This window comes from Polypterus senegalus, chromosome 1 (assembly GCF_016835505.1).
Source record: "Polypterus senegalus isolate Bchr_013 chromosome 1, ASM1683550v1, whole genome shotgun sequence".
NCBI lineage: Eukaryota > Metazoa > Chordata > Cladistia > Polypteriformes > Polypteridae > Polypterus > Polypterus senegalus.
Genome location: NC_053154.1, coordinates 24,310,149 through 24,326,300, shown reverse-complemented (window position 1 = coordinate 24,326,300; position 16,152 = coordinate 24,310,149). Strand labels below are relative to the sequence as shown.

General features: G+C 41.2%; 1 protein-coding gene across 1 annotated transcript in view; it reads right to left on the bottom strand.

Moving 5' to 3' along the window:
• The window catches only part of trpm5 (transient receptor potential cation channel, subfamily M, member 5), a 197,583-nt gene extending 182,096 nt beyond the window's left edge, over positions 1 to 15,487 (bottom strand). Inside the window, exon 1 of the mRNA XM_039744779.1 lies at positions 15,421 to 15,487. Within this exon, the coding sequence (XP_039600713.1) occupies positions 15,421 to 15,447 (27 nt within the window). The 5' untranslated portion in view covers positions 15,448 to 15,487. The remainder of the gene's footprint in view (positions 1 to 15,420) is intronic.
• Between the last annotated feature and the right edge of the window lie 665 nt (positions 15,488 to 16,152).

Sequence of the window (16,152 nt, the reverse complement as noted above, 5' to 3'; positions counted from 1 at the left end):
CACTGTGGCAACCCCTAACAGGAGCAGCTGAAAGAAGAAGAAGATGAGTGGTGCCAGGTTTCCTGCAGACATGGTGCTAATCTTAGTTTCATCAGACCAGAGGATCTTGTTTCTCACAGTCTGAGAGTCCTTTAGGTGTCTTTTTGCAAACTCCCTTTTGCTGAGTAGAGGCTTCCGTCTGGCCACTCTGCCATAAAGCCCAGATTAGGCAGAGTGTTGCAGTAGTGGTTGTCCTTCTGGAAGTTTCTTCCATCAACACATAAGTTCTCTGTAGCTCAGCCAGAGTGACCGTCGGGTTCTTGGTCTTCTCTCTTACTGTTGCCTTTCTCCACAGAGTGTTTGGTTTGGCTGGGCACTCCGCTATAGGAAGAGTCATAGTTGGTCCAAACGTTTTCTGCTTAAGATTTATGGAGGTCACTGTGCTCTTGAGAACCTTCAATGCTGCAGGAATCTTCCAGATTTGTGACAAAATCCTGTCTCTAAGCTTGGCATACAGTTCCTGTCATGTTATGGCTTGGATTCAACTGTGGGACCTTCTATTAGATAGGTGAGTGCCTCTGCTAATTGAACTGTCCACAGGTGGGCTCCAAACAAGGTGCAGAAACATCTCAGCAGTGATCAGTAGAATGGGATCCACTTGAGTCACATCTCAATTCATAGTAAAGGGTCTAAATACTCGTGGCAGTGGGATAGGTCCATTTCTTATGTTTAATAAATTTGCAAACATGTCTAAAATCTTGTTTACACTTTGCCATTCTGGGGGCACTGAGTTTTGTCTGGCCTTATCTCATCTCATCTCATCTTCTGATCTGCTTGTTCCGGTCAGGGCCATGGTGGCAACAGGCCAAGCAGGTCAGCCCAGACTTACCTGTCTATGTTTCCTGATGAGGGAAAGAATGAATTTACATGATTTTAGCTCAAGGCCATAACATAGCAAAATGTGAAAAGAGCGAAGGGGGTCTGAATACTTTCTGTAGGCGCATCGTATGTAGGCCGTGTGGCATTTTTATGTTTTTTAATTTTTGAGAGTGCTTGAACTCAAGGACACCCACAGAGCTTGCATCTGTGTTCATTATATTAATTGTTCAAGGTTCATTTGAAGAGTAAAATTCCAAAATCCATACATGTTTGAAAATTCTTGGAACATAAAGGCATAGAATAAAAAGAGACCAAAGTTATTTACTGTAACATCAAAATTGAACTCGCCCAGTACAGTTACTCATAGCTGCCATTTTGTTTGACTGCACCAAACTTACCAAGGGAAATTTGGAAAATTCAGGATTCTCATCCTGCATTTTAGAGAGCCATAGGAATGCTTATTTCACCTTCAAGGATACATCTGCCAGGGGTCACATTCATCTAGTTGAAGCCCACTGCATGTTTTGCGTGAATGTCATTTTTCATGGCGCTCTGGCAGCTTGGCACACTCAGTACTTGACTATCTAAATCACTTTCCTGATTGCCACATGGAAAGTGCAAATTACCATTTTGCATTTTGGGGTCAAACGCAGGGCGGGCTGGCCATTTGAGTAAACAGACACGTGCGCATAGCCAAATTTTGCCTCTGAAATACCATGACAAGTAAATTCAAGCAGCTGAAGTGACAAAAGAGACATGTTGACCGTGTCCTATAGGCCTCTCTTAGAAAGCAGGCCCACAAAGCTGGCATGCAGTTCTTCACTGAGTTACAGATGCTATATTTTGTATTGTTTAAATAGACTGTAACTACTAGGGGGCATCCTTGAGCTGCAAACTCCAAAAGAAAATGATTTTTATTTAGGAAAGTATCTTATCATAGCTTCCTTTTTCCCTCTTAAACAATAGAAATCAATAGAACTCTTGTCTTCCTCTCCTTCCACTCATCCCATGCAAGCATCGTCCACTTCCTTCGGACTCCATATCCTCCATTGAAAAGAGGCAGATTCTTTTGGACCTGGAAGCAGTAACATGTCATGTGGAGGCTCCACAAAACAGGAAGTTCTTCTCCCGGCAGTGCCCTTCAGCAGCACCCAAGAACCCCAACAGCGTTGCCTTTCCAAACAACAAATCCCATGCAACCTTGCAGGTGTTCAAACTGGGACCATACCAGAGGAGCACTACCACCTAGCACTGGGGTGTCAAATGCCAGTCCTGAAGGGCCGCAGTGGCTGCAGGTTATCATTCCAACCATCTTCTTCATTAGTGACCAGTTTGTGCTGCTAATTAACTTATTTTTGCGTTAGTTTTAATGAACTTGACTCAGGCTCCTTTCTTGTTTCCTTTTCCTTAATTAGCAGCAAAACAATAATGAGACACAAAACAAGCCGCCACCTGACCATCTCGTCTGTGCCCATCACACAATATCAGCACATAATTGAAGTTGAAGGTCTCAGTAAGGTTGACTTCCCAGGTCACCAAAACATTTTGATGGTGTTCTTAGAAAAAACAGAAAATCCACAGTTTTGGAAATTGTCTGCTGTGGCAGAATGAGAGCAGCAACAAGCCGTGGAATTAAATAACGGGTTTAATAAACAGCAAGAATCGGCTTCACATTAAGAAACTGGTTGAAGTGAAATTGTTTGGAGTTTGAAGCCCCAATTTAGCTGATCATCTGTTGGCTCGTTTCATGTCTCATTTCTGTTTGGCTGTCATTTAATGATGAAAGGAGTCAATTCAGAGGACTGAATTCTTAAAAAATGGCTGTTAAAATGAAGGGAAAAGGAGTTAATTAGCAGTGAAAACTGATCACTGATTAGGAAAAGCGTTAGAATGAAAACCTGCAGCCACTGCGGCCCTTCAGGGCCAGAGTTCTACACCTCTGTGGGACAAACTGTTCCTGGTGTTCCACTCCATCCATCACACTTTCTCCTCAATTGAGATAAGAATTGGGAGCCACACCAGTCCAGTTGTTACATACATCCACACCATTATGGCCTCCTGGCTGGGTAAGCCATTCAGGGTGCCTGTCCAACTATTACGGGACTTACAAGATTCATATTATTATTTATGCTCTATAAGATTTTCTAACTGCAAGAGTTTCATGATATGAATTGGAATTCTGAATACAAGCAGAAACTTTTAATGAAGCTTTCTTTGAAACGTTCATTCATTCTGTTTCTGAACCCTGTCGTGCAAGCATGCATGTCAGTACATCACTCTCTGGGCACATCTGAGGGATGTACTACCACCCTGGGTTGAGAGGGGGCGCTGGCCCTAAGAAGGTCCTCTTCTGTTCCCTCCGCAGTACTGAGAAGACACCCACCCCTTCCGATCCCCAGCCTCTAAAATTAGAGGCCATTGGAAGGAGGTGACACACTGCATGACCTGGTGACTGATGACAAATCCTTTACAAAGCCTGATGGCTCCTTTGTTTGATTTTCAGACTGTTGTGTTCCATTTTTTGCCTAGTGTGCCTAATTTTGTTAATTTGCTGTATTTTTTCTTTTGATTAAATGGGGATGACCAGGTTTGCACCCCAACATTTCTCTGTGAACTTGTTGTTGTTCACTAGACCACAAAACGTAATCAGGCGAAACCGCAGCAATCGCTGGAGAGGATGCTAGTCCATTGCTTGGCACATTCACAGCCACAAAGTCAATTTATTATATTATTTAAAGAGTTGTTTTCAATATGTCTGAGGCTTAGGCCACTGTCACCTAAGATAACTACGATTGTTCCAGTGAACAATGCCAGCCTGTGGCATTCACCCCAAAATCATAAAGAGTTTCTGGGTCATGGCACACATCTAGTCCAGCATTCCTCATTTCCCATCATTCTGCCTGCCCTGTAAATAGATTGATGGAGGGCACAACCTCCGCAGCTGTCCACTTTTATTAAGGCATCATTTAGTTGAGTTTACTGACATTAGCTCAGCATTTTATACCATCAACACACTGAAGCAGGGTCAGGACTTAGACTACCTTGTGTGACAGGAGGGCCACAGACTGTCAGAGAACACACATATATCAGTCTCACCCTGAACATCGGACCACCCCAGGCCTGTCTGATCAGGCCGTTGCTGCTTTCTATGCCAATAGAAATTGTCCTGCCAGATGTGACACAAACTTTATTATGAAGTTGACAGACATCACAAAGGTAGCAATTCTGATTATCAGCAGAAACGAAACAGACCACAGCATAGGAAGAAATAACTTCATCATGGATGCTAGGAGACTTGGAGGAGGTCATCCACCTGTTGATATTAATGGGGTTTCTGTAGAAAGAGTGAGTAGTTCTTAGGTGTCCACTTCACTTCACTAAAACAAATACAAGATTGGTGAACAAGAAAAAATGAACAGATTGGAATATAAAGGTCAAGAGCTGGAAAGAGTAGAGAGACTAACATACTTAGGAATAGTGATGGAGAAGAAAGACGGCTGTGAGATGGACATAGCAAAGAGATTAGGTTTGGCAGGAGCAGAAGTTCTTAAGTTAGAAAGACTCTGGAGGCTCAGGGTGTGACGATGCGGGTTCGCTCCATGCTCCCATCATCCGTCCGGGAGTCCTTGAACCCTACACTGTCTGTAATGTTACCGATGAGCTAGGCAGTGAGGCACAACATAGCAAGGGGATGGTGTCAATAGTGCAAAGTGCTTTTGTTAAAACAATAATCAAAAACAATGTTCAAATTAAATAAAGTGCAGTGCTTCAAAAGTCAATAAATGAATAATCCATAAAAGCAGAAGTGAAAGGTTAAAATCCATTAGAAAAAAAACAAATCTTAATCTTAAAATCTTAAAATCTTAAAACAACGAGGTTAAAATAATGCAGGAAGCAATTCTTTTAAAACAAAACAAGCCTGGTGTCTTCTTTACCTGGCGGCTCCCCTGCTTCTCCCGTCTGGGCTTCTCAACAGGGGAGTCGCCCTACCTGCAGCTGGCCTTCTCTCTACCTGCTTCAGCTGATCGGATCGCCTCACTGACCCCTGGCTCCAGTAGGCTCCTCCAGACAGCGATTTGGGTCCCACAGCGACCAGGGCGCCCACGCTGGGGAATACACACCCAAAGTCCTGACTCCCGCTGCCTTCCGCGTCCTTACACGGAGAGTCATCCGCCTTCTGGTCACTCCCGCTCTTCACTAAAAACTCAGCGGGAGCGACCACTACGACTACTCCGCGGGTGTCGGCCCAACACCCAGGCTCCCTGCTCAGCTGCACGTGAGCCTGCACTCACTCGCTCGCTCTCCCGCGCCAACTTTCTCCTCCTGCTTCCTGCCTTCTCCAGCAACCTCCCGTTCTTTCCTTCATTTCTCCCCCTTTAGCCGCCTCGCGCTTCTATTTAATTAAAAGGACGTGGTAGTCATAGCAAATCAGCAGCCCCGAGAACAATCACGGATGTGGACGGTTTCAACACCTGTGCACTTAGGTGAGAAACGCCCACATCACGAATCATCTCGGAAACCGTTTCAGCCACACAATCACCACGACCCCTCGCTAAGCTGCAAGCTCGGCGATTATTTATTTAAAATTGGCCTCTTGATGTGAGCTGTGGACCCGCTATACCACACAGGGACATCTAACTGTGGATGAAATTAGGAGTCTATAACACAGCAGTAGTACCGGTAGTCTTGTAGGGAGCTGAAAGCTGGACACTTAGCCAAGCAATTAAGAGAAGACTGGATGTGTTCAACAAAACATGATTGAAATGGATTATGGGAATAAGATGGCTAAGAACATTTAGTAATGAGGATTTCAGCGAAAACACTGGTCAGATGGAGCTGAATGAGATTAGATGGCCAGGACATGTATGGCTCATGGAGGACTCAAGGACAGCAAGAAGAAAGATGGATTCTGGTAGGAAGGAGCAGAGCAGGAAAGCCAAGAAAGAGGTGGAAAGATATGGTGGATAGAGCGAGCAAGAGACAGAGGAGTAAGAAGAAGAAACCTGGATGAAGTGGCACACGATAGAGAGAAGTGGAGAAAGCTTTATACCATACAGGGACACAGCACCAAAGACAACAGAAACTTGGCTAACTAGCTAACTAACTCCACTCATCACTGAGAATCCATTATGGAGATACCCATAGTTCTCTAATCAGTCGGCATTACTGACACTGTTGAATTGTCTTGAGTTTACTTCTTCTCTCTAATGACCAAACTTCCATCCATTTCTATACCTGCTTATCCAGAGCAAGGTCACAATAGGGCCTGTGTCTGTATGTGTGGGTGTGTGTGCATGTGTGTGTGTTCATCCTGTGAATGGCAGAAGCCTTTTCCAGAGATTGTCCCTGCCTTTTGCCCAGTGCTTGTACCTTTGTAATACCTGGTTTTATTTATTTATAATTATCATTATTATTTTTAATAATGTGAGAATCACCCATGTCTGTCTGTCTATCATCATTAAATAAATTGACCCATCAGGGACCAGTTTTGTTGAAATGTGGCAGACTTATTCTTCAAGAAAATTTGTCATGAAAGTTCAGGTTTTGTTGAGTAGATCACATTGTACATGGTTTTAAAATTTTAAAATAACCCATTAAAACCATTGTTGAATTTACAAACTGTCTTATAATGGAGAAACATTCTGTGCTACTACTATAAATGAGCTTACAGTTTCAATCTTTCCTTGAACGCAGTTACACCGACTTGTATATTTTGTATACTTTCCTTTTTTTCACCTCACTTAGCTGCTACTGACGGCAAACAGATCCCCAATACCAGGTAATGAAATGCCAGACTGTGTGCGCAGGTAAGAACTCATTGTTACGAGCTGACAATTCTACATCAGCAAGTCCTTCTGGGCGCCCAGAAACACAATGTTTTAAGACACAGCAGGTAAATTAAATGATCTTACTAACCATAAAAGCAAGGGAAACAAAAGGTTTTCTAGATATGAATGAAGTATCCTGTGGCAAGTAAGCCCCTGTCCACATTTAGTCAGAATTTTCCTTACACTGAATCAACCTCAGAGCTGCACTATCTGCAGATGATAATGATTCATTATTGCACTGTCACAGGAACCAGGACAGTCCCAATTTCAGGCAGTGTGTCCCTATAAATAACTGAAGAATATCAAATTGTTTAATAGGCTGCTGTAAAAGGAGATGTGCAACACTGAAAAGGGTTTGGGACACCACCTGTACTCCTTGCAGTCACACCCTTCCACCACAATCCCTCTCATTCACGTACATGTGCTCCATCTTACTCCTACTGACTTTTTGTGACCCCATATAATGTAAAGCAAATGGAGGAAATAAACAGTCTTTTTGCAAAGACAAAGCAACCTATTTTCCGATGCAAGTCCATACAAGGAACTCACAGCAATGAAGGGGTTTGAGGTCATATGGGTCCCAGGCACGAAATGGAGGGTTCCAGGAGAGTGGACAACAGAAATCATGTCAGCAGTAGAAAGGGTGTCAACCATCCATTCTGAAGTGTGATTAAGAGAGAAGGCATCAGACAACATCATCAGAATTCTTAAGCTGTGTGTGACACTGCCCATCTAATAAAATATTGCTCCACTGAAACAAACATCCTCACACCAGATTTAGAACAAAACAAACCCCAACCAAAAGATATAATAGCGCAGTCAAAACTCCACCACCACCACCACCTGATCAAAGTATTGTGCAGCCACCTTTGACACCGCAATAAAAGCAGAAACCTCGATTACCTGCAAGAAACTTCTTTTTCAACTCCTTTCTGCTTCTCCTATTTTGGGATCATCCGTTCCCATATCTATATATCCCCATCTTTTACATCCTTTTCAGCTCCCCCAACTACCTTCATGTCCTCCCTCTCACCACACCCATAAACCTCCTCTTTAGCCTTCCACTTGCCCTCTTGCCTGGCGGTTCCATCCTTAACATGTTTTTCTTGATGTACTCCTCATCTCTTCTCTCCACATGCCCAGACCATCTCAATATAGACTCTCTCACACTTGGTCACTACTTGGTCAACACTTGGGGTTGTAATTCTAATATATTCATTTCTAATACTCTCTACCCTCATTACAACATGCGAAAATTATAGAATCTTTGACTTTGCCACTTCCAGCTCTGCATCCTGTCTTTCCATTAGTGCCACCGTCCCCAAACCATACAAACTAGCTCTTGCAGTTACTCTACTATCACAAATCACTCCTACCACTCTTCTCCACTCAGTCCACCCTGCCTGCACACTCTTCTTCACCTCTCTGCCGAACTCTCCATTGCTTTAGACTGCTGAGTCCAAGTATTTAAATTTGTCTATCTTCACCCCCTCTTCTCCTTGCAGTCACACCCTTCCATTCACACACATGTACTCCATCTTACTTATACTGACTTTCATTCCCTTTCTCTCCAGTGTGTACGTCTACCTCTGTATGTTTGCCTCAACCTGCTGTCTACTCTCACTAAAGATCACAACATCACAGTCCGCAGAGACTCCTATCTGAACAACTTCAGGACATTTACAGTGGGTACAGAAAGTATTCAGACCCTCTTCAATTTTTCACTCTTTGTTATATTGCAGCCATTTGCTAAAATCATTTAGATTAATTTTTTTCCTCATTAATGTACACACAGCACCCCATATTGACAGACAAAAAAAAGAATTTTTGAAATTGTTGCAGATTTATTAAAAAAGAAAAACTGAAATATCACCTGGTCCTAAGTATTCAGACCCTTTGCTCAGTATTTAGTAGAAGCACTCTTTTGAGCTCATACAGCCATGAGTCTGCTTGGGAAAGATGCAACAAGTTTTTCACACCTGGATTTGGGGATCCTCTGCCATTCCTCCTTGCAGATCCTCTCCAGTTCTGTCAGGTGGGATGGTGAACGTTGGTGGACAGCCATTTTTAGGTCTCTCCAGAGATGCTTAATTGGGTTTAAGTCAGGGCTCTGGCTGTGCCATTCAAAAACAGTCACAGAGGTGTTGTGAAGCCACTCCTTCGTTATTTTAGCTGGGTGCTTAGGGTCATTGTCTTGTTGGAAGGTAAACCTTCGGCCCAGTCTGAGGTCCTTAGCACTCTGGAGAAGGTTTTTGTCCAGGATATCCCTGTACTTGCCAGCATTCATCTTTCCCTTGATTGCAACCCATCGTCCTGTCCCTGCAGCTGAAAAAAAAACCCACAGCATGATGCTGCCACCGCCATGCTTCACTGTGGGGACTGTATTGGACAAGTGATGAGCAGTGCCTTGTTTTCTCCACACATACCGCTTAGAATTAAGGCCAAAAAGTTCTATCTTGGTCTCATCAGACCAGAGAATCTTATTTCTCACCATCTTAGAGTCCTTCAGGTGTCTTTTAGCAAACCCCATGCAGGTTCTCATGTGTTTTGGCTCTCCTCAGTGTGTGGAGACAACCAGGCACTGCTCATCACTTGTCCAATACAGTCCCCACAATGAAGTCTGAATACTTAGGACCAGGTGATATTTCAGTTTTTCTTTTTTAATAAATCTGCAACTATTTCAAAAATTCTTTTTTTGTCTGTCAATAAGGGGTGCTGTGTGTACATTAATGAGGAAAAAAAATAATTTAAATGATTTTAGCAAATGGCTGCAATATAACAAAGAGTGAAAAGTTGAAGGGGGTCTGAATACTTTCTGTACCCACTGTATGTTAGGTAGAATGTCCAGGGGATGCTGGGTGGTCTTTGGGCCCCTGCAGATTTTGTTTCTACAGGTTCTCTGTTTTTTTTTTTTTCTAACTTTTCTTACTTATTTCATCTCAGACATCTGACCTTATCATTGGATTTATCTTTAAAAACAATTTTATATAAAGGACTTTGCTTCTCTATTAATTATATATCTTATGTAACCGTTATTTTGGTGTGTTATTCATTCATCATTATTCTTATTTAACTTTAATTCAATTTTCTTAGATTTTAACTATTTATTTTTGCATTTTGTAGAACTCTTTGAGCAATACCCTGTGGAAGAAAATGTGCTACAGAAATAAATGTTGTTGTTGTTGTTGTCAGTGCCATCTTTAGGGCAGCATCCTCACTTTGGTCTCCACACCTGCCGCTGCTGTACTTTGCATGTTTTTCCTCTGTGTTTGGAAGGTTTTGGATGTCTAGATGTTTGCTTGAATGGTTAGCTGATTTAAGGAGTTATTATTTAATTAATCAGGTAAATATTTCTTTTTCTAGAGTCTTTCTTTGTTTGTTAACTCAGTCAAGTTTTCTGCAAAGGCCTGTGAAGATGTGTCCATAAGAGTTAGTTGTGTGGTCCTTTACTTTAACTGTAAACAGCCATCCATTATAATGATGTTTAATATTGGGTGAGCCAAAAAGAAGTACCAGATTTCAAACGTTTATTCAACGAAAACACTTCAAGATAAAATACATTTCATTAAGACACAAGAATGGGTATACAAAAAAGTTTTTTCACTGTCTTTTTAAAAATGATGCTTACAGTGGGGTGGCCATCATTAGCGATACATTCTTCAAGACAATTTCTGAATACTCGTATGACTCGTTCGTCCATTTTGTGGTGAATAGCGTCCTTGGGGGCTTCAAGGTTTTGGTGTCGGTGTGTGTATACCTTCGACTTGAGATAGCCCCACAAGAAGAAATCGCACGGAGCGAGATCAGGCGAACATGAAGGCCACCCAACATCGCCGTGGAGAGAGATCTGAAAACATCTCCCGCAAAACTTGCATGGATCTCCGCAACGTATGAGCTGTTGCTCCATCCTGTTGAAACCAGCCATCCACCACATCCATTTCTTTCAGTTGGGGCCACAAAAAGTTCTCTAACATCTCATTGTAACGTTCTGAAGTGATGGTGACCATTGCTCCCCCCTCCTCAAAAAAGTAAGGGCCTACAATGCCAAATTCTACAATGGCGCACCAAACTGTAACACTCACACTGTGCAGGGGTCTCGAGGGTTGGTTTTAGCACAATAGCAAAGGTTTTGCTTATTTACGCAACCGTTCAAATGGAAATGTGGCTCGTCGCTGCACATGACGATGGCATCACGATGAAGGGTTTGCAGAATGTTCGCTCACAACTCTGTACGGCTATCTCAGCCTCTCTCAGTGAGTTCCTGCACGACCACCATTTTGTATGGATGGAAATGAAGGTCCTCATGTAAACTCCTCCTCAAAGACGTGTTAGAAATGCCTAAGGCAGAAGCACGCTGAACGTCTAGGAGACTGCAGAATTGATGCCCTTAAAGCTTGGATGTTGTCAGACGTTCATACAATCCGAGGACGGCCTGGAGATTTTCTGTTCAATTCTGTTAAATTTAGCCACCCATTGAAGAATTGTTTTCTGATTTGGGATATCACCGTTAGGAGGAATGCTGAAGTGCGTTCAGAAGGTGCGTTGCGTAGTGATGATGGATTTGTAGTTTTTGAAGAACGCTTTGACAGCGAAAGTATGGTGCACACTGCACCAGGGCATGTTGCCTATCAAAGGAACCCCCAACCCAACCCACTCAGCTGCCTCTACCTCACGTCATGACCTTGAAAAATGTGGTTCTTCATTTTGGCTCACCCTGTACTTAGAAGACTAACGTACTGAATTGTGTAATGGCTTTAAATTCACAAATTAAATCAAAAGTAAAATACAGAAGAAAGTGTGACTTTTGGATAAACAGACATGTTTTCAAAATGAAAGAAGGAACAAATGAAGAAATAAAGGGGCGACTGATATCCAGTATAAGTGTAATTAAGAGCAAAGTTCATCTTTAAACAAATTTCTAAGAAAGCACCCGAGCAGAGGATATGGCTTGTCTAAATTAACTCATGCAAATGGCCAGACCTCTTCAAAAAAATCAAGAAACGGGTCAGTGATGGTTCACGTCTGCCTTAAGGTGGAGTTCTAGTGTGGGCTTGGTGTGTGTGTGTGTGTGTGTGCCCTGCGGTGGGCTGGTGCCCTGCCTTGTGCCCTGTGTTAGCTGGGATTGGCTCCAGCAGACCCCCATGACCCTGTAGTTAGGATATAGAGGATTGGATAATGGATGGATGGAGGTTCCTGCACACCCCTTGACACAGACAAGCCGCTCTCTTCTGTCTTTTAAGAGGATGACGATAGTGTCGAATGCTGCACTGCAGTGCGTTGTTTTTCCTTATTTTGTTTTGCCTGCTGAGAGTTACATGGCAGCCTTGCGTGAGACTCCAAAAAGACGCCAATGAATCAAAGGATCTAAAACGCCCACAAGCAGGCCATCAACGCCCCCTTCAAGTAGACAATTAGAAGTGAGATTTTTATGTGTCTAATGGCAAGCAGAGTTTTACCAGACAGGATACATAATGTGAAGTAACCTGAGTGGCGTCTTGTGGTCATTTGTTTGTGTCACATGTCACCAGAGTTCACTGTCACAGAGCAGGTGCAAGGTGACTCCAGTTGTAAAGCCCAACCCCGCAATGCTATGCCTGAGATTAAATTCTTTAGAAATCGATGAATGAACTCACATGCCTTTATGCCACATAGCCAGTGAGAAGGTGGGTGGGCAGTTTAGAAAATGTCAAGAGGAGCGGTCAACTGCCAGAATAATGACAATGGAAACTGTCCCAATTAGAGTCGGCCCTGGGCGTTCAGGTCCACTTCCTTCCATACCTACTCCTTCACTTATAGATACTGCAGATAGTGATAGAAACAGATATTAAGAAGACACCATAAAATGGATTGTCAGAAAGATGGAGAAAGGCTCTGCATTAGAGATAGAAACACAAATGAAAAACTCTCTGAGAAACAGATACATTGATAGATAGGAAAAGAAATCAAAACCACAGAAAGACAGGAAAATCACAATATAATAGGCAGTTACATAACGTGATAAGAAAGGTATTGAATAACAAAGAAATATATAAGTAAATATGAACGGCCCTATTAAAGATAGATAGATAGATAGATAGATAGATAGATAGATAGATAGATAGATAGATAGATAGATAGATGATGAGATATATGATAGATAGATAGATAGATAGATAGATAGATAGATAGATAGATAGATAGATATACAGATAGATAGATAGATAGATAGATAGATAGATAGATAGATAGATAGATAGATAGATAGATGAAAAAGGCACTATACAGTATAGATAGATAGATAGATAGATAGATAGATAGATAGATAGATAGATAGATAGATAGATAGATAGATTAGATAGATAGATAGATAGATAGATAGATAGATAGATAGATAGGTATGTAAGAAATAAAAGTGAAACCCATCGCAGTCGTCAATCAGCACTTCTGAATTCCTGAGGTTCCCTCTTATCTGCAGAGCACAACACTTTCTCGACACCCTTTTTATTTTTCGATTTTTAATCTGCTGATATTAAACATCGTCAGAACATCAGTAGCTAAAGCATTCTTATCTTTATTTCGGCTTGTTTTTAAAATAGATTACACTGCTAAATAGTTTACACTGATCCGGCAAAAAAAAAAAAAGCTGGAGTTAGCCAGATGTTTTTTTTCCAAGGTACTGCAACTCGTAAATAAAATATATTCTGCAAAAATTCCATATCAAACTTCTTAAAATGAGAGTCAAACGTCTGAAATAGAGATGCTCACCTACAGCAAAGCACAAAACAACGAAACACAGTTTCCAAAAAACAAACAAACAAAAAGAACAGTATTTGATCTCAAAGGACTCCAAAACAGATAATAGAGAATTTGTAGTGATGGCTGAATGTAGCGCCTTTCACTGTTTATCCCCACCTTCTTATGTATTAGCTGTTTGTATCACGCCCTCCAAGCAGGTGAAATTTAAATTCAAAGAGCTCCTCCACCAGGTGTCTGGCAAGTCCTATAAGGTGTTACAATGTGACAGGTATGGATCTCCCAGATGATACTGTTACCAGCAATGTATGAAATGCAGGTATTGTATAGAACGCTGAAAACTGGATGTCAAAGTATGAAATAATTAATATGTCACACATTTCCTAGCCATTCTATGCAATGCCAAAAGACAATACTTTGCCTAAATAGCATTTGGCATTCTATATAATGCCTAGGTATTACATACAATGCCTAGGGAAAGTATATATAATATTAAAATAATTCAGATATTTCAAACTTTGCCTAAACACGCCAGGCATTCTATACAATGCCTGCATTTCATACGTTGCCAGCAACATATAAATCTCATACGTTTAGTGGTTAATTATGTAATTGAATGTTTTGCCATGAAAGTGCCAAGTGAAAAGCGTCTTTTACATGGCCTTTAGCACCAAAGACCGAGCTCAGCACTGATTTCCATGCTTTTTCACGTTTGCTCTCACACTAAGGACTCCTGTAGAAACAAACACAAACCCATTGTTTTATCTGTTTTCAGATCCACTTATTCCCTTCACAGCCACAATCCAGAAGTGCCTTATATTGTATGTTCAGCACCGGACACAAAGCAGAAACAAGTCTGGGATGAGCGTCCATACGAACAACAACACTCATTTATACAGCACATTTTCATGTAGGTCAAAGTGCTTTAGAAGATATCAAAGAAGTATTTGTAAGAAAAGAAAAACAGAATAAAATGAATATATGGCACACCAAAAATGATACATATGAATACATCGATATGCCCTTACATAACCTATATACATATAATTAATGCAAAAAGTAAAGTCCTTAGATTTTCTTTTAAATTTGTAATGATAAGTCAGATCATAAGGTCAGATAGCCGGAAAGATGAGAAAAAAATTATTTTGACTCCTATCTTTTATATTATTATATAGTGCCTTTCATATCTATCTATCTATCTATCTATCTATCTATCTATTATATAGCACCTTTCACATCTATCTATCTATCTATCTATCTATTATATTATTATATAGTTCTATTATATTATTATATAGTACCTTTCACATCTATCTATCTATCTATCTATCTATCTATCTATCTATCTATCTATCTATCTATCTATCTATCTATCTATCTATCTATCTATCTATCTATCTATCTATCTATCTATCTATCTATCTGTCTATTATATTATTATATAGTGCCTTTCACATCTATCTATCTATCTATCTATCTATCTATCTATCTATCTATCTATCTATCTATCTATCTATCTATTATATTATTATATAGTGCCTTTCACATCTATCTATCTATCTATCTATCTATCTATCTATCTATCTATCTATCTATCTATCTATATAGCACCTTTCTATCATCTATCTATCTATCTATCTATCTATCTATCTATCTATCTATCTATCTATCTATCTATCTATCTATCTATCTATCCATGATTCATACCTGTATACATGTACAGATCTATAAACTAATAAATCCATGTGTCTTTAAAGAGGATGCGCACATACACACATATAACAGTGATTCACCGATCAGATGCCGATCTACAGCCTGCCTATCCTGAGCACACAACACTTAGCCCACCAAGGTGAGTGCCACTGAATGAACATTCATCCAGCCCCTTGAGTCGAGTCTCCTTCCCAAACATTCCCCAACATCTCTCAAGTAAGCCACATCCCAGACACTTGCAGTGTCCCCACATTCAGCTTTGTCTGCTGGTGACAGAAATGTGTCCTACCTGGGGTCCGTCTGGTACTACAGGCATGGCCAGACGAGTGACTTGTCTTCGCAGTGCTGTGCGCCGGTTTTCCTCCTTGTGAGTTTCACCTCCTTCATCCACTACCTTTAGTCTAATGTCATTCGCCCAGCCTTGACCCTGCCCAGCTGCTGCCGGAAGTTTAGACTTATGCAGCACAACATGGTGTGGCTTTGTCCAATCATAGAGGACATGGGTATGAACAGGCTGACAAAAAGATGCAAATATTTAGAGCACAGAGAAGAGCCCAGATTTGAATAGGCCTGCATGTGCAGTTTTCCATTTTATGAGCAAATTTTTATTTTTCTTTCATTTGAAAATACTGAGCAGTAGACAAACAAAATATCCTGAGCATAGATAAATAACGTCATCTAACAACAGACGCGTGAACGGCGTGAACCAGTGTAAGGTGACGAGAAGGTGTGGCTGTAGGCTTACAGTTTTCTTCTCTGCACAAATGTTGCCACTGTCGTAGTCAGTGCTGAGGGGCTTGTTTTTCAGGAAGATCTTATCTCAGTACAGTTTTTGTTGTCACCCTATTCATATAAAGAAATGCAAGAAATGATCCCAGAAGCAAACAAGTCCTTGTTAAAGTTGACTTCAATCAAAGCGAAGACAGGAAAAGCCGTAGAAGGCTGACTGCGCTGTTTAGGTTAGAGAGGCGTCTCACACGCTACTGTGGCTTGGTGGCTGCTTTTGAGCTGAAATGGTGGT